The sequence below is a fragment of the Brachyistius frenatus genome, unplaced genomic scaffold (genome assembly GCF_029030835.1).
Source record: "Brachyistius frenatus isolate BFR_SWC_R1_liver_20210118 unplaced genomic scaffold, ASM2903083v1 Contig_139, whole genome shotgun sequence".
NCBI lineage: Eukaryota > Metazoa > Chordata > Actinopteri > Embiotocidae > Brachyistius > Brachyistius frenatus.
Window position 1 is genome coordinate 442,839 of NW_027210738.1, and position 19,291 is coordinate 462,129.

A 19,291-nucleotide genomic window follows, 5' to 3' on the forward strand; every position below is an offset into this window, starting at 1 on the left:
AACACCTGAAAGCTATAATTTAACAACTACTTGGACAAATAACCTCAAATTATCTGTGAGAGAAGTGTGAGAACGTACATTTACGATGCTTTTATATCCCAAATGAGTGTCATGCAAGAGGTCATCTGGCATCTCATCTTGGATATTTTCAGCAGTTATGCCGAGTTGGCACCACCGCTTGTGGACATTTCTTCCCTCGCTCGCCTGCTAATTTCTGAGCACCCAAGGCAACAAAGCGCCGCTTCTCTCTTAAAGCTACATAAAGACTTGGCTGGCATTGTCTCATCCACAATTAATGGTTCAGTCAGGGTGCTCGGCTCTCAGACACTGGATGTACCCCCGAGCCGGCACCGCTGGGGAGATACAGTATATGATCTAATCATTTACAGAGGGTCTGCGAGTGGAAAATAAAATTAGGGATTCATCTGCGGATTGGGGCGTGTGGGCTCTGACAGATGCAACGTCTCATAAACATGACATACGCAACATGAAAGAGGAGCTAAACGCCGCGGGAACACTTCGACTCGGCGAGCCGATGCTGAGCCCAAGCGTATTTCCGTAACGCGGTCAAAGATTACGTTACGTTACGCACGGCTGCCATTTGAAGAGCGTTTCACCCAAAGTGACATTGAAGAGTGCGGCAGTACACCACAAAACAGGATTGCTGTCGACGTTATACTGACTTGACATCATGTTCTCCTAATGAGGGTCATTTTCTGACCAAAAAACCCTAAAAAAGAAAATGCCCTCCCTGTTGTCGGTGCTCGTTTACGGTTAAAAAAACCAACTTTTTCCATATTGCAAGGATTTTCATCACCTAACCTCTAGAACTTCAAAATAAATTTGTATTTTTATTTCACACACACACACTTCTCCTGCTCTATTGCACCTTTTGCAATATATTTATCCGAGGTAAAGACCTCGTTAATAGACTTGGACATGCAGGTACGAAGAAGCCCAAAACAAACAACAACAAAAAAAAGAGTCAGAAACCACCGACGCGCCAAGAAAAGTGTGAGGGATCCATTTTTTTTTCTAAGCTGCTTCAGTGTTACCCCCTCAGGCTGGGAAAGGTTGAACTGAACACATAACAAGGGTAGAGACTGTGCCCACATCCGTGTCTCTGCAGCAGGAGGGGGAACAAGAGCATAGCTGGAATTCTAAAAAAGATCTTGTTTTTTTGCTCCTGGAAGCTTTATTTTTGGTCTTGAAAGAGAGGTTTGGGATGTTTAGAACGCAGAGCTGCTGGTATCGTGAAGTATATCTGTATTGACAACGAGAGGAACAAAGAGACGTTGAGGAGAGAGCGAGGGACAGACGGTGACCTTGGTTTTGAGTTTTCACAGCGCTGCTGTTTGTTTCCTTCCCACAGAAACTAGATATTAGAAAGACTCTTTTCGCGCTAATTTTTTTTTTTTTAATTTTTTTTTTTTTTTGTCGTTACATAACAGTTTTTTTTGTGGTTTTTTTTTGGTCCTTCTGTGCAGCTCTGTGCTGCTGGGCTGAGACAGACTTACATGGCATATGTAGGGTGCCCTCAACAACACTGACTACTGAGGACCGCTGAGGCCACTACAGGGCAATGCATGATTCATGTCTTCGCGTATGTTTGACCTGCTTCCCAATGGGGGGGATTCAACGTTACTCTATATTTTGTGAGTAAAGCCGACTGTCGGACGATACTTCGGCCTCCAGCGTGGAAGGAACCCCATGTTTCAGCTGTGTCCGACAAAATGTGTTTACACATTAATAATTTGTTGATCCAAATATACTTAGCTGAGGCCTGAAGTAACTTCACTGGAAATTATTTTCAAGATATTCTTGAACAATAGAGAAGACATAACCAAGATGTCGAGGCATTTTGTCAGATATAAAACAGAACAGTTCCTTCACCAAACAGATGCCCATAATATGAAAGTGGTGATGCATTGTCAGCTCCGTGCTGTTTTTTTTTTTTCAGTTTGGGTTTTTCTGGTGTTTCCTCTTCCATCGACCTCATTTTCAGGATCAGCAGGAAATTAAATAGTTTCCTGCTGTTTAATTGAGAGCCACTGTACACTTCCTGTCCAGCACCAAAGGGCAAAAAGGACAAAGTTGGCTCCTGACTGGTAGACAACCCTGAGTGTTTGGTAGAAAGAGAGACAGATATCTTTTTTTGGGGGGGAGGAATTGGTGGAGACTTAAAAAAAAAAAAAAAAGAGCTAAAAGGAGATCTAAAGAAATCGTAGATAACTTTTGCTGACCAAACACCCACTAATTGGGAGAGACTATAGACTGTAAAAACAGAGTTCCAGTCTATAAAAACATTCTAAAAAAGCCTTAAAGTGTAATAACACTTAGGGCCAGTAGGGGCTGGCTCCAAAAAAACTAAAACAACAATAGACTCCCATTCATGCCACCAGAGGCGATACCAAGTAAGACCAAGTAAAGCTGCACCATCAAAAATCCTAAGAAAACCATTGACATGCTGCCCAGGTTATATTTTTACATGCAAATCAAAAATTATAATATTTCCCGAACTTTCAAAGGAGCATTAATCAGTTTGTTTTGGAGGCAGGATTTTAAAACAAACTGAACATCACATACCCATTTTACATATTGTAAAAGTCTAAAAGTTGAAGAACAAGACATATTTGACATTAGGTGCATTGTGAATAAAATGTTTAGCAGACAGAAAGGACAAAGACAAGGTTCTCTTCAATATTATACGAGCAAAATTCTGAATGGCTGGGTATAAAAATAAAACCTCCAGGACTCGGAGAAAAGGCTGTTAAGGTCACATTGTATTCTTACTATTGTTGTTAAAAGCATCAGTCATCTTTAAAAAAAAAAAAAAGACATTATTCTTGAAATTAACTGGAGTCAACCGAAATTACCACAGTTCGCACATTGTGTTTCGTTTTATTTGCTTCCAAGCATTAAAAGTCATCCCAGACACAAGTCGAGGACCATCGAGCCCACAGTTGATCCCACGCGAGCTCTGATTTGTATTCCACCGCAGCCTCTGATGCCATCTGTGAGATTCTAAAAGGGCAAACAGCTGTAGAGATCCTATCATCTGAATCACGCCGCGGGCAATCTGTTGTCCATGTCCCCCGAATGAGCTAATTTTAGCCCGGCGAGATTAGATTGGTATCCATTTGTGCGTGCTCTCAACACCCAAAGGGCTCAAAACATCGCACTTCGTATGGTCCCGTCCAGACCCGCCACTTTGGCATCACCACGGAAACCCTGCGTGCTGTCCTAAAAAAAACAAAAAAACAAAAGGGCATCTTTTTCTGACGGCCGAAGTGATTACGGGCCTCGAACAGACCGATAAACCGGATAAACGATCGATGGCAGAACGTCTGTGAGCGGCGCGTATCGGACGGACGGAGATTGACCGTAGTTACACAAACGGATGATCAATTCTCCCGATCGAAGCGCTATTGACCTTCGCAATCTGTTCGCACGCAGCGGCGGACTCCGTGTTTGCAGCTTAGAGCCGTTTAACGGCGGGGCGCTTCGTGTCAAAGTAAACGGGGGTGGGGGGGGGGGGTCGTTGGCGAAGCAGCACACGTGCACACTTTCAGTCAGCAGATTCAGTCAACGTTAAAATGTTTTACAGCATTTTTCGAGTTATATTTTCACAATTGTTTTATTTTACTCGACTACCCTGCGTGCACCGTTTATTTGTGATTGTTTTCAGGTATGCGAGAATTTAATTGTAGCGTGTTGGCATTTGTTTGAGTGTATATACGATACGATACGATACGATACGATACGATACGATACGATACGATACGATACGATACGATACGATACGATATGATACGATAAGATATTTTTGATTCTTTTTTTTGGAAAGGTTTTGGTCTTCAGGAGTGTGTTGGGGTCTCAGTGCTACTTATAGACGATAAAGATTGACTTCATGTTGGTTTTGATCTTTTCATTGAAATTTGTTGGCAACAAGATCAAATATACAAACTTCTTCGAATCCCACGTTATCTTCCATTCATTTATTATTAAAGTGGAGCAGCAGCTTTTCTTTTTTTTTAATTTCATTTCCTTCTTTTCTCGTTGCCCGTTTACGTTGCGCAACTAAAAATGTCCTGACGGAGGCGTCGAGTTCATCGGCACACCGAACACACAGATTCTCTAAAGAGCACCGAAAAGAGTCCGAACCTTCGCACTCCGGCGCCGGTCGTCTTAAAGTGTTTTTTTTTTTTTTTTTTTTTCTGTGAGCTCGTTTGCCGTCAGAGAAACGAGCGGCGGCGGCGAATGCGAAAGTGCCCACACGCCGAGGCATCGGGCAGACGGAGCAGAGAAACGCCGGCCGGTAACCGCAGATCTCATTGACTCGGGCTGAAACACTCGGCGCTCGGCAGACAGCCGAAGCTTCGGAGGAGTTACGTGGAGGCAGATGGTGAAACGGGCAGATGGGGAAAAAAAAAAAAACAGGGATGGAGAGGGTTGACAGATGAACGGGGAGGCGGGAAAGGAGGTCGACGGGAGTGATGATGCGCGTGGAGACGGGTCAAATAGATGTGGGGGGAGAGGGGGGTGGGGGAGGGGGGTGGAGCGGTTAGGAAAGAAAGGAGGAGGTGACGATACAATAGGAAACGTTAGAATACGATAAGATGCGACAGTAGAGGTTGATGCTGGTGGAGGCTTTGATCTCCTCATCTGCACACAAACAAACAATCTCAACATTTTTAAGATCCTCAGTAGTGACATATATTTCTCGAGGTCGTTTTCTTTTTCCAACGTCTCTCAGATTGTTTTTTCTTTCCGCGACTAAACTTTTGAGGACAGCTCGACGACTTGGAGACTTTTCTCGTCAACTGAGTCTCAATCGAGGCTTCGATCGTTTTCAGATATTCAGGATTTCTAAACCCGCGTCGGTCCCCGACCGTTACGAGGGAACCCGAATATTTGTGTTTAAAATGTCCGTATTGTTTATTATTCAAAATAATTGCGTAGAAATGTTTTTCTTTTGTTCGTTTTTTTTTTTCAAAACAGTCATTTTGGAGGACAAATATACGTGCCAAATTTTGGGGGACATTTTTGAGAGAGTTTAGAGTCTCAAATTATTCCTCTTAACTTTCTGTCTCTGTTTTCTCTCTCCAGCTCTCGAGTACCATAATCTCAACACGTCGACGGCGACCAAGAGCTATTGGGTGAAAACGGGTAAATTGCACGCACGCACGCACGCGCGCACACACACACACACACACACACACACACACACACACACACACACACACACACACACACACACACACACACACACACACACACACACACACACACACACACACACACACTCACTCACGGGTGATCAGCGGTAATCAAGAGCCGCATCGATCGGACAAAACAGCAGTTAGTTAAACGCCTGCCGCATTCAGGCTGCTGTTGTTGTGCAATTCAGCACAATGGTATCGGCCCTCGCCCCCCCCCCTCTCTCCGCCCCACCACCGTCTTTACCCCCGCCCCCCCTCCACCACCACCACCACCACCCCTGCTCTCCTATGTGCTCAGAGTGTCTTTAGCCGCTCTGTTCTCCGGGAAACAAAACAAAACCAAAAAACCTACAGAAATATAATTCACAGCTTCCTGACTGGAGGCAGAGAGAGATCACTTCACTTCACTTCACATCACATCACGGGCCAGGTGTGAATGATGCTGAAGGGTGTGTGTGTGTGTGTGTGTGTGTGTGTGTGTGTGTGTGTGTGTGTGAGTGTGTGTGTGTGTGCACTCGGTAGCAAGATTGATGCAGTCACCTGTGTGTGTGTGTGTGTGTGTGTGTGTGTGTGTGTGTGTGTGTGTGTGTGTGTGTGTGTGTGTGTGTGTGTGTGTGTGAGTGTGTGTGTGTGTGAGAGGCAGATTGTGCGATGCGTGTGTCACTGTAACAGAATTTTCCAGATGAGCAGCGTTCAAACGGGAAGGACGATGATCCCGTCCTCTCTAATGTCCCACTCGTCTCTCTCGTCCCTCGTCTCTCCTCAATATCAACTCTGTCCTCAAATGATCTCCCTTTGATATATATACTCTCCCCTCCCCCATTTTCTTCTTCGCCCTCCCTCCTCCCCGCGTCACACCGTCCCCCCCCCCTTTTTTTTTTTTTTTTTTTTTTGTCTTGTCTGCCTCTCCCTCTCTAAATCCCTCCTCTGGTGTCTCCCTCTCTCGTCTCTCCGGGCAGTGATCCAGGACGTGGACACCTCTTCCCTGGAGGCCAACTACCAGAGCTTCGCCAGCCTCATGGAGCAGCGGCTGGCGGAGCTCTTCCTGGTAGCTGGCAGGCAGGGCTCTCTGACGGCCAGGTCCCGGCGGGCCACCACCGTGGGGGGCTACACCGTGCAGGTAGGTGGGAATGGGATTTGGTTTTGTCGCGCCGAGGGAGGTTTAGTGTTTTACATCTGTTTTTGGCACCTGTCGGAGTGACATCGCTGTCAGTTCCTGGAAAAATGTATTCAGTCTTCACTTCTTTGAAGTGTTTCAGGCCTTGAAGAATTGACCACCGGTGGCGCCGATAGACCGTTTAGGATTTTAAGATCGTCCAGCTACCAGGTTTCAGAACGTAGAATCAACATGAAGCTTCTTCATTTTTCACTTCTGTTTCTAACAAAGTTTTGTTAATTTTGTGGGATGCTACACCTGCTGGAATCTTGTAGAATGGGAGTAAATAATTAAAATGAAGAGGCTTAAGGAGCCCGTGAAAGGTCACAGCGGATGAACAGAGGTTCTTTGAGCGAAATGCTCACAGTGAAAAGTGCTGAAGACTCTCAGGTGTAAGTTCACCACCTTAGTTTAGCATTTTTGGATACAGACGTCACTAATCAGCACAAAACACGCAGCTCCCTCTGATGGAAGTTAGTCGTTAGATTTGCTTATTAACAAAAGAAAAAAACTCTAATATTGACGTGATGGCAGTGAATCACCAAAACTAGCGCACCACATCCTAATATAATAAAAAATGTCTGCACTAAAAAAAAAAAAAAAAAAAAAGGCAATTCTTTTCTGTATTTTATGAGAAACGTAACTCTGAACCAGAAATATAAACTGGTGGTGGCCAACCAAGGGTTCACCAAAGTCAGTAGGTTTAATCCTGAAGGGACCCAAATGGTCTAATAGCAAAATTTGATGGCAATAGATACAATATTTATCGAGATATTCCACTCTGGAACAAAATAGTGGCTGTATGAACCTTCTGTCAGTGCCATCCCTAGATCCTTGCTGGCAGGGCTCTACGATAACTCTACATAGCAAAGGTACCAGCTGTTTATGTCGGCGTTACAGCTGGATAGCTCCGGGTTCAGCACCGTGGACAGCTCCACATTCATAACGCTGGACAGATTCAGCACCCTGGACAGCTCCAGATTCAGCACCCTGGACAGCGCCACTCACAGTTTTGAAAACTGGTATATATAAATATTCCGGGAGCATCGACCGCCGAGGAGCAGTGCTTTCATGAATTATAATGCCAGAAGAATGGATTTGGACAACATTTTATAAATGTGGTTGTGTCCAAAGACATTCCATTTTTGTACTGTCACAAAATAATATCCAACTTTTAAAAGGCAGTAAATAACTGGGCAAATACATTAATTGAAGTTGTGATAAATCATAAATAGGTTTCAAGTGTCTGCAAGTTGATTTTCATTGTGTTTTGATTTTTTTTTTTTTTTTTTTTTACCGTACTGTAATATAGGACTAAGATTAGATGGAGTTGGGAGTGTGGGGTGGAGATCAGGGAATGATTATACTTGAATTACAGGCATCAGAAGTACAGATGCTTGTTTTTTTTTGTTTTTTTGCATGTCACCTTCCTGCTCGCTGCGTCATATTCTGGAACATTAAAACAATGTGTGACTCCTCCTGGGCCGTATGCCTTACACACCTTCAGGGGTTTTTATGGGAGAGTCACAGATGACCAGTTTTTATGGCGGCAAAGTGGAGGAGGGAAGAGACGGAGATGGGGGGGAGGTGCAGAAATCATCGGGCCATTCAATAACACTCATCCCATCTTTTTTATGAGGAAATCAAATTACCAGACTTGATTAAACCGTGTAATGTGTTCCTCAAATTAAAAAAAAAAAGAAAAAGGTGTTTGATGTATGATGAAAGGAAATTGAGACTTCAAGTGACTCAGTTATCCTCGAGTGTCTTCCCCAAGTGCAGCTATCTCGCAGCAAATGCTCGACTCGATCAAAGCAAAACCCGAGATGCTGAGTTTTGATTGGGCGGCTGTAGACGTAGCAGAGATTTATTAGATTTTGTGTATATGTTGGTGTGGAGAGATAACGGACTTTGCGTCAAATCTCGCAACAGACTACGTGCTTCGCTGATATTCTGTATATGTAAAGTAAACTGGGTTAAAACCTTCTTTCTCAAGAAATGACTCCAGTGTTTTCCACGCAGTCCTCCACTCTTATTCCTCCTCTCCCAGATGGTGAGCATGCGGCGCCTCCCCGGCCCCAAGAACCCGGCGGAGATGACCTACTACGCCCAGCTGAGCGGAGCCCCCATCACCGGAACCACAGCCGCTAAGACCCTCTGCAGCCTGGACTCCCAGACCATGGCTCTGACGCTGGGATACTTTGTGCAAGTGCAGGCTGAACGTAAGCTTGTTATCAGACTGTACCGCCGTTACAGTGCGTTAGCAATGTGTCCCGGCGAGTCACGCACAACAGACACGACGCAGAGTTTTAGTCACTGAAATGTCAGTGCCCACGAAAAAGCCTGGTAGCCATGACAGCATGGTTGTAAACAAATTGAATATTGAAGTGCTGCCCTCCTTATGAACTGAGGTCTAAACAGGAAGTCAAGGCACAGATGAGAGCGCTCGACAAAAAGGAAACGCGTTTATACCGAGAAGAGGAATAACATTCAAATGAGCTGTAAATGGCATCTCAGTTTAATCCACATTATTATTTTAATCTGCATAATTTAATTAAAAATTTCAAATAATTGAATTTTTCTTTTTTTGTGTGCTTTTTTTATTTTGTATTTTTTTTTGCAGAGATGCACATAATACTCTTTGTGCCCAAAAACCGTGAAACACAAAATCTTTATATCTTCTTTCGCCGCTGAAATATCTGCCGTGAAAAGAGGTCTTTTGGCAGTTTTAGGTTTAGAAATAATTATCATAAGAATAGTAAAATCTTTTTTTTTTTTTCCACATTTCCACGTTTTCTTTTAGTTTTTCGTGTCCATAGAAGTTAGAGATACACAGTCAACTCACGGAGAGCACACTTCTCCTTCAGCAGAGATGCCACACTGTGATATAAATTCTGACTTTACCTGTTCTTCAGAATTGATCAGCTGAACTCAATAGCAGTCTTGACTTCCTGTGAATCTCGTTGACATTTGGGCTTTTCCATAAATTTCCATAATATCCGATACGCTAAATTTACAAATGGCAGATCAAAGATTGTGTTTCCATGCTGTTTATTTTCAGTAGATTGTAGTAAGAATGTATTTTGTTTGTTGTGGTTGTTTTCTCACTTTCGATATCTGTCTCTGAATATTCATCCGTGCATGCGGGATGTTCGTGCCGGAGAGGACAAAATGTTCCCTCTTACCTTTTTTTTTTTTTCCTCCCTGACATTTTCCCAGAAATGTATAATTAACAAACTGGAGAGACACCAACAACCGTCAGTGCCCTTCACAGCTCCTCCTAACGGTGTTCGGGCAGAGAACTGAACGCAGTGTTCTCGTGAAATTGGTTTAGTTTTGTTCCTTCGTGGGCTCAGAGGAGACCAACTGCATTAATCCTAATAATGAAAACACGTCCCTTTGGCAAACTGTTCTGTGACAAAGAAGCTCAAAGAAATAACTTGGTAAGAAGATACTGAAGTTTAAAAACACTGCGGAGCTTTTTCTCTTTACCATATTTCTGTTTTTATTATGTGATATGATTTAAAGGTCCCATATTTTGCTCTTTCTCAGTGTTTTATTTTCAGTCCTGGTGTCCATCAGAAGATATTTTTGTGGTTTTAAGTATAAAAAAATCATCAAAATAGTTTTAAATTTCCTCTTTTAAGCTTCTCTCTGGAGCTCTACCAAAAAAAAAAACCCCAGTCTGTTTTGTGTCTGTCTCTTTAAGAGCATTCACCCTCTCTTCTGATTGGCTGACTCTTTTCTGAGTGACCGTACTCAGGCCAGTCTTCGGGTTTGTAGCTTGCTAGCTCCGCGACGCGATGAATGATCTGCGTTTTCTTCCGCATTAAAGTCCCGCTCTTTTGTTCGTGTGCAGCCGTGATAAAGACGCCGCCCACCAACCTGTGGCTCATGGCCGTCCTGACGCCCCTCGTCTTGTTGGTGGTGGTGATCGGGATGGTGGCCTTCATCCTGTGTAAGAGGAACAGAGTCATCTTCAAAACCGGCGCCTTCAGGAGCTTTAAAACTCGCTCCAAGGTAAGAACGTCAAACTCGATTCCCCCTTTTTTTTTGTTTTTACTTCCTTGTCGCAGCTTATGTTCCTCCTCCTCCTCCTCCTCCTCTTCCTCCTCCTCCTCCGACTTCTTTTTGTTTTTCTCTACCTTTTACTCTTTCTTCCTCATTTTCCTCTTTTCATTTCTACTATTAACACTACAAATCACATCTTAACCTCCAAAAAGAAAAGAAATCTACTGTTAAAACTTCAACGAGATTACGCAACCCTGTTTTTGAGTGACGCGTCGGGCTGAAAAAGTCGCGTTAAGTCGTTTCCTTCAGGTCAGAAAAAAAAAAAAAATGAATCCCCGTCTGTGCCGGGCCCCACTCATTTGTTTCTCTCGCTGCCCAATAGCCCGTGGTCATCGCTAATCACGCGTGCCGCGAAAGACCAATCGACCGAAAGCAAACCCGGAGAAAAGGCCGCCGCCGCCGCGCCGGGAGCGAGGCTTCGGGGTGACGTCGGCCGCCTTTTCACGATAACGGCGTCGGCTCGTTTGAGGGTGAAAAAAAAATGTAAAAAAAAAAAAAAAAATCAATCATTTTCAAAAAGGAGCGTTTGGTTGTGATGGATTGCTGCCAGCTGCTCCGATCGGGTGGGATTGTTCTCCCGGACCGCGGCGCCGGCACAACGACGCCAAGAACAGCAGCTGCTTGTGTCACCGCACCTCGGTGAAGTGGCAAACAAGCAGCGAGGCCCCGCCAGCCTCGTTTCTCCAGAAGAATCTCCGTGCGGCTCGGCCTCAATCATTTTTAAAGTGGGTTTTTTTTTTTTTAGATTCGATTTCACGATTAGACCTGAACTCCGGTCTTTTTTTTTTTTTGGACCTCGCTCTGGTTGAGGTCTCAATCAGGTCAAACTGTTCCCACCCACACCAGCTAAAGCCATGAATAAACCAACATGCTGAATCTCTCGCGAACAAGATCAAGCAAGACGTTAAAGCTTTGACCATCAGTAAAAAAAAAAAAATCCTTCTTTAAACTGAGCAGGAGTAAAAATAAGCATCTCTACAAATCATTTTTATCAGCTCCTGATTAAAATTAAAAGAGCGAGTCATTTTTTTTTTTTTTTTTTTTTTGCCAGGATCAAAATTCACCCATAATCCTTTGCTGTTCTTTTCCATAACGTTGTACTCCGAAATATTTTCTGGGTTCGGCGGACCGTCGATACAAACGGGAAGAAATTCGATTACATGAGTTGTGAGGAGGCGAAAACATCATCAAAACCAAAAGGTGTACGAACACTAAAAATGTTATGAGTGTCTGTAAGTACGACTCCTCGTGGTTGAACCAGGAAAAACGTCTATAAACTTTGATGGATGGATGGATTGCTTTAAATTTGGCCTTTTATCGTTGGTTTTAAGAAATTTATTTGGTGAGCACAGCATTATTAACACAGATAGGAATCACGACCTATTCTACTCTATTCTATTCTATTCTATTCTATTCTATTCTATTCTACTCTACTCTACTCTACTCTACTCTATTCTATTCTATTCTATTCTATTCTATTCTATTCTACTCTATTCTACTCTACACTAACCTCCCCGTCCTGACTTTGTCCCTCTGACTCTCTCCCTGTTTAGACTTCATATCGAAGGGAGGGCAGTTACCACCACCAGGTATTCATGTTTGGTGGATTACTGACTCGACTCGACTGAGTGCGTGAACGAATGAATGAATGAATGAATGAATGAACGAATGAATGAATGCATGAATAAATGAGTGAGTGAGTGCGTGAACGAATGAATGAATGAATGAATGAATGAATGAATGAACGAATGAATGAATGCATGAATAAATGAGTGAGTGAGTGAGTGAATGAATGAGTGAATGAATGAATGATTGAATGAACGAGTGAGTGAATGATTGAATGAATGAATGAGTGAATGAATGAGTGAGTGAATGAATGAATGAGTGAGTGAATGAATGAATGAATGAATGAATGAATGAATGAATGAATGAATGAATGAACGATCGATCGATCGATCGATCGAATGAATGAGCGAGTTACTGGTCTGCTTTCCGTTTTTGAAACCTGCCCGATAAGTCTGATGGCTGCTTATCGCCGTGTGTTGCTGCCTGTCATTGTTGCCGGGTAAATCTCCTGCATGTGTCTGCTGTGCTCTGGACATGACTTATTCTCACCATCCTCATTGGCTGTGGGAGATCACTAAGGAAGGAGGGGAGGGATAGGGAGGAGGGAGGGCGGGGAGGTCACGGTGAGGACAGGTGAAAAAAACATCAACCCCAAAAACAAAACATAATAGGGGTGTTAAGTTCTCGAGCGGGTCCCCCTCCAGATTTAAATTGTTTTGGTTCGGAGTCGATGGACCGAGTTCACATGGAAACAGGCCGCCTCGTAAAAAACAAACAGGCAAATGAGCTTGATTCTGTTCGGCTGCTGGAAGGAGCCATTTATAAACCATAAATATGAATGGCAAAAAAATAAAATAAATAAATAACAAAAAAAAGGAAAGCCCCAACGCCAGCGAAGCAAAGCAATCTATTTTTATTTCGTGGCACTCATTAAAAGGCGACTGGAGCTCGTTGTCGTCGGCCGCTCGTTTTTCATCCTCTCGCCGTCCCGCGGCGGCTCAGCAGGAAACCCACGCAGACCTCCGACCCGATTCTCCTTTCTTTCTCTTTTTAATACTCCAGCATAGATTACATTATCGTGGACTGAGATGCAAAGGGAGGGATGGGAAGTAGGCGGCACATTTACATATTTTTGGGGGCGGGTAAATGGAGCTGGAAAAGAAAACGTGTGTGTGTGTGTGTGTGTGTGTGTGTGTGTGTGTGTGTGTGTGTGTGTGTGTGTGTGTGTGTGTGTGTGTGTGTGTGTGTGTGTGTGTGTGTGTTGGCCTCTTACTTATATGCTCTAATATTTACATTTCAATTTTTCCCGAAGCTCCAAGGTTTTGTTTGTTTTCCCAAATTGTTTGTAAACATTTATTGCTACTCGTGTTGTGTTGAGTTGCCATGAAATATTAAAGACTCCTGAAATAGGAGCGGCTGCTGCGAGGCTACGTTCAAGTGTTCTTATCCACGGCGGTATTTTTACCGCCTCGTTCTCCCCGAACACGATGAGGCGGCGAGCAAATGAGATGAATGTTTGAACGGTCAGATTTTGGTGTTTGGAAGCGACTGCACATTTTTTTGGACTCTTTTTTAATTTTTTTATTGACATTAGTCAACGTGAGATGTTACACTCGCTGGAGGGGGAGGGGGGGGATTTTGTTTTGTGCAGACAAGCGGCAAACCAACAGTTACACGGCACCCGTTGGTTTTGTGAACGGCCGTTGTGAAGCCTCGGATTTTGGACGGCGCTAATCTTGTGAGCGGTTTGGAGCGGGAAGCGACCATATTTGGACGAGCTGGAGTGGGGGGAGGAGCCAGCGGTGGATCTGACTCGATCTGATCGGAAACCTGACGATACTACGTCCCCGCCCACCGGTAGCTGTAAACCTGACTGCACCACAGGCCTGTCAATCAAACAGACACGCCCCCCCCAATACACATTTATTGTTATTATTATTATTAGAAAAGGAATAAAAAGGAGGGACTTTAGCTAACAACACTGAAATAACTCGTAGAGTAATTTTACTGACTTCATGAGAGAAGTTGAATGGGCGTCTATGGAGGCTTTTTTGGAGCCGACCTCTAGTGGCCACTCGGTGGTATTGCAGCTTAAAGCGCTTTCCACTTTTACACATGCAGTCCACGGTGCACAGAATATATATTACCGATGTTGCCTGGCTGTTCACATTTAGTCTCAAAGCATCCTGTGAAAGCTCCATATTCCAAATCCCGGTAATAAATCAAACGCTAATTCCGGCTCTTAATGGAGTCCGCGCGGGACAACAAACCTCGGAAGACTTGTGTTTAGTTAAAGTCGCCTGCACACCAACAGACTCCATCAAGTTGATCTACTGTGTGTGTTCAGGTGTGTGTGTGTGTGTGTGTGTGTGTGTGTGTGTGTGTGTGTGTGTGTGTGTGTGTGTGTGTGTGTGTGTGCGCGCGCTCCACTGGCGGGCCATCAGTCACCGTGCAGCGACAAGCCAAAGCTGCCGATCAATACTTGCGGTTTATATTAGATCTGCATGTGTGTCTAAGCATCAAAGAGGGATTCTGCAGCGGCGGCCGGCGCTCTCCGTCGCTCCATCGCTTTCTTCAAAACGGCTTTTTTCCTCCCTCTGTCTGAGCCCTCCCTCCCTCTCTCCCCCCCTTTCCCCCTTTTTTTTTTTTTTTTTTTGTGAAAAGCCACGTGGAGCTCTGTAGATGTGGAATCAGCAAGAGTAGACGTAAAAATCCATTTTTCATTTGTAAGGTGTTCAATGAAAGCACAATGCAAGGAGCTGCCATTTAAAGGGACTGGAGGGTGTTTTGCATTTTTGCTGCCTCATGCTTCAGCTTTCCCACAGGAGGAGTTTATCCTAAGTACGGCAACACCAGCTGTACTTTTTTTTTTTTTTTTTTTTTTTAAATGTACCCAATCTTTTTTCTTTTCTGTGTCGTGGTGCACTTCTGCCATCCACAGCTGAATTTTAATCAATATGGCCGCAGGGGGAATTCGAGCACATCTCGTTCCATCTGCTGCACCTCATCAAGCCGGCGTTGGTCCGAGTCAAAATTAGACGAGAGAGGAAGACGCTTTCTGTTTGATGGCGGAAAGGGAGGGAAATAAATATGGGGTAAATTTGGCGGTGCGGTGCAGGAGGAAGGGGGGAGGGGGAGGAGGGAGGGAGGGGGTCCAGCTCCCAGCTTTAAGTCAAATGAAATGGTCGGTAACCGCATCGCTGTCCTTTCCTCTCTCTTCTCTGACGCTCCGTTCTTAATGGATGTGGGGGGAGGGAGGGAGGGAGGCGAGGGAGGGGAGGGAGGGGGCATCCATCCATCCATCCATCTCTGACAGGCTGATCAGAGGATCAAGAGCTCCATCCAGCAGCCAGAAGTCTTCATTAAAGCGGGCTGCTCGCGAGAGATGAATGACGGCCATTTGTTAAGTCAACACACTGTCAGTGGAAGAAGGTGGAGGGAGGAGGGTGGAGGGGAGAGAGGGTGGGGGGGGGTTAAGAAAAAGAAGGATCGGCGAGTCAAGTGCGGTAAATTATGAGTCGGGAAACGTCGGGCTCGCTTTTTCTCAAGGTTACGACCCCTTGAGCTCGTGTCGTTTATCAGAAGACGTAACGTCTTTTTTTTACGGCCGGCAGCCGCCAGCGGCTCGACGACGCGCCTCCGGCTGTCGAGAGCTCCTCAGTGATCCACGACGCATCCCGGCGGGAGGATATATTTATGACGGCGCCGTTTCTCCGCCCGTCGTGAACACGCACAGGTCGTCGGCAAATAAATGTTTGCCGCAGACTGTATATAAGAAGTGGACGTAGGTTTGAGGAAGCGCCGTAAGCTGCGATACCACCGAGTGCCACTAGAGGGTCGGCTCCAAAGAAAAAGCCTCCATAGACTCCCATTCAACTTTTCTCATGAAATTCGAAGTCAATAACATCACTCTGCGAGTTGTTTTGCCGTTGTTGGCTAAAGTCGCTCCTTCTGATTTGTGAACGGCCGGTTTGAAGCCTCGAGTTCGGATTTTGGCCGGCGCCGTCTTCGCTTGTTCGGAGTGGGTTTTTTTGGAGCAGGAAGTGACCATATTTGGACGAGCTGAGGGGAGGAGGAACGAGTGGTGGATCTGACTCTGATTGTAAACCCGGCGATGCTACGCCCACGGTAGCCGTAAATCTGACTGCGCCACAGGCCTGTCAATCAAACAGACCCCCCCCCCCCCCCCCCCCCCAAAAAAAAAAAAAAAACTTCAGCGGTTAGAGACCCCCCCCCCGCCCCCTCCGATGTGTGTTGCCGGCTCCATACGAGCGTACATCCATTTCCCCGACACTTGTCGGCGGGGCTGCAGCCATGTGTGTCGGAGCTGACGGCACAGCGGTGTGTATGACCGATTAATTATTAAGAACGCCGTCAGCCGGATGCCCACGCCGCCGAACCTCACATGCCCTCAGACGTTAGCATGCATCATCAAATGCATTAGGCGTCCCATTTTGGAGCTGCTCAAAATAGAAAAAAAAAGGGGAGGTGAAAAAAAAATTATACAAAAAAAAAAAATCCGGGTTTCGTCTGCTTTATTGTGTAACCAAAAGTGGGTCGTTCTGTCCTCTATTTTTTTTTTTTCTTCTTCTCCTGTTTTCTATTCCTTAAATTGAAAGACGTTTAGCAATACAAAGAACGTGTCGAGGCCTCGGAGGCTTTCGCAAAATGCTTCTCCTTGCTGCCTTTTTTTAATGTTATGTCTCTTTATGCCAAAACCCCTGACTTCAAAGGTGCTGTTAGGCTTTTATTATTATTATTATTTTTTTTTCTATTTTTATTTTTTTTCATTATGCCAGCTCTGGTGTTTGGAGACTGATAATAAATAAATAAATAAATAAATAAAAAAACTGGTCCAGGGACGGATGTCCGTCCAATTACTTTTATCAGGAGCAGAAGCAACGCTCATCTGGAGGTTTTTTTCTTCTTTAATATTCAGGAGGCGGTATCATGTTCGCCGTTACGAACTCTGACATTTTTGTTAAGTCGCGTCGGGTTCTTCGGAGCTTCAGATCGGCTTAAAAAAAACAACAAAAAAAACCCCTCAACAGTCACAACTATGCAGGTTTTTCTTGTTGATGAAATCGGGGTCGCGACAGACTTAAAGCGTTCGCTGTATTGGCACCTTGTTTGTTTCATCGATCTACACATCGATGGTGTTTACATACTGACATCGTACTCGTAAAGACGGAATTTAACATTTAAAGCTGCGTCAGATGCAAAAAAAAATGTGATGGCAATTATCAACTGCTACAAAAAATACGCAGGTTCAAAGTTTACCAGCCAAAGAATTCCTATTATATTTAATTAATATGTCAAACAGTTCTTCGCTCGCCGGCAGTGACGAATAAAGTACTTTACAATAAAATTGTTTAAGTAAACAAAATTACAGATTTACTGGACTTTATCAAGAAAATGGATTTAAATCATTGAAATGAAAACTGGGTTATCGATACATAAAACATGAGGCGTGATGGAGATACAAATTTCAATAGTAAGTCAGAAGTATGACTCCCTCAAACAACTGTTTTTCTATTACATAACTAGAATATAATCATTTTTATGTCATAACTTTGATTTCAAGTCCAGAAGTGGAAAAACTGCGATTTGAGAACTGAGAAACGCACCCATAAAAAAACAACAACAGATAAACAATTAATCGTCTGATTGCAATTATTTGAAACTGAGCGATCATTTCGCATACAAATTTGAATAATTTCCAATCATCCATGTTAAAAACAGCTGGATGAATCTGACAGAAATATATTTCCATCAATATTGCCCCAGTTTGAGGTTCGGCTCTCTTAATTAATTATCTCGTTACGCCTCCTTGTTCTGTTGCGGGTTAATGGCACACGAGTGGAGAATTATTGCCACTACAGTGCACTGTTTATTTTAATTACTGGTACCTGCCACTGTCAGTCATTTATTTATCCATTTCAGTTATTGGCTTTGTATATTCAAGTTGTTAATTATGTTATGTATGTTTAGAAAGCATAAAGACAAACAATATATTTGTATTTTCCAATTTTCCCATTAGATCTGCACTATATTAGAGGCATTAAAACAACATAAAACTACTCTTATTTGTATGACAATTAATGAACTAAAACTTTCACAATTACAAAAGTAAGTTATAATGGGCACATTTTTATTCTTATTTTTCTTTAGTAGGATAGAAGGATTTCTACACACCTGTGTTTTACAATTATGTATTGCATAATATGACGTCGGGCAAGTGTTTTAATGTTTGTTTCACGTGAAACTATATAAATAATAACTACAATTATGTCTGATGCAAGTTTCAGCTTTACAATTTAGCATTGTTGCTAAATTTGTGCAATTTCGCATGTTCACGTGATGCGTTGCGATGAAAACATTCATGGTGTGTGTGCTCTGCTTTGCTGCCCTGCGCTGTTTATTGCCAGTCTTTTGACTCCATGCCATTTTGAAACTCTCTCCGAAACATCAGCTGTACTTCGTTGTGCTTTGCAGTTTTGAAACATGCGTCATGGTGAAAGTTTTTGCACACTCTGTGGCTGTTCTATCATTCATCGCTCATCACTGTCGGGCTTCTCGGCCACATCCACTTACAGTGTTTGCTTCTCATCGGCCCGCGCCGTGGAGTAAATATGGAAAAACTGTAGTGTTGAATATGACTGTGTATTCCTGTTGAAGGTCTTTGCATGTTTATCTGCGTTATTTTAACGTCTCTAGCTGCTTGTGGTTCTCACTGATGAAAACGCAAAGACCTTTTTTTAAAAATTTTTTATTATCGTGTCAAGAAATATGAATGAAAACTGTGAGGCATCATCTCAAGCCTTAATTTAGAAAACAAACTTTGTGCTCCGCAATTCGGTCCCCGAAGAGATGGATCTGAGAGCTACGAAAGCTTTTACCGTGCTTCTGATCCGTGTTCGTTTGATCCCCTTCCCTCGACAGCCTGTCCAGGGCTTCGACTACGCCAAGAAGCACATGGGTCGGACGGGCGACGAGGCCGTCTCCGTTACCAAGGAGACGCTGGTGCTGGGGCTGCCCGTCCGAGACGCTCCTCTGTCGCTGTCGCTGGATAAGAAGGTGCACCAGGACGGGACCGGCAGTAAGAGGCCTCCGTCTGCTGACATACACAAAGGAGGGTAAGACGCTCGCTCGCTCGCTCGCTCATTTGTTCTTGTTTCTAATCCGTATATTTAGAAATATTGGAAAGATATTGATCTTACATATAAATGTGGATATTAACATAACGTGATTCACCTGCACACCTGTTTGTTAGATA

The 19,291-nt window shown here is 43.9% G+C and overlaps 1 protein-coding gene across 4 annotated transcripts in view; it reads left to right on the plus strand.

Annotated features, from left to right (window-relative positions):
* The window catches only part of kiaa1549la (KIAA1549-like a), an 89,569-nt gene that overhangs the window by 44,194 nt on the left and 26,084 nt on the right, over positions 1-19,291 (plus strand). For 3 of the 4 annotated variants that reach the window (XM_069715177.1, XM_069715179.1, XM_069715178.1), the window contains exons 8-13: positions 5,110-5,169; positions 6,182-6,342; positions 8,429-8,600; positions 10,238-10,398; positions 12,003-12,038; positions 18,958-19,151. In XM_069715177.1, the coding sequence (XP_069571278.1) occupies positions 5,110-5,169; positions 6,182-6,342; positions 8,429-8,600; positions 10,238-10,398; positions 12,003-12,038; positions 18,958-19,151 (784 nt within the window). The remainder of the gene's footprint in view (positions 1-5,109; positions 5,170-6,181; positions 6,343-8,428; positions 8,601-10,237; positions 10,399-12,002; positions 12,039-18,957; positions 19,152-19,291) is intronic. The other variant, XM_069715180.1, reaches the window with a different exon arrangement.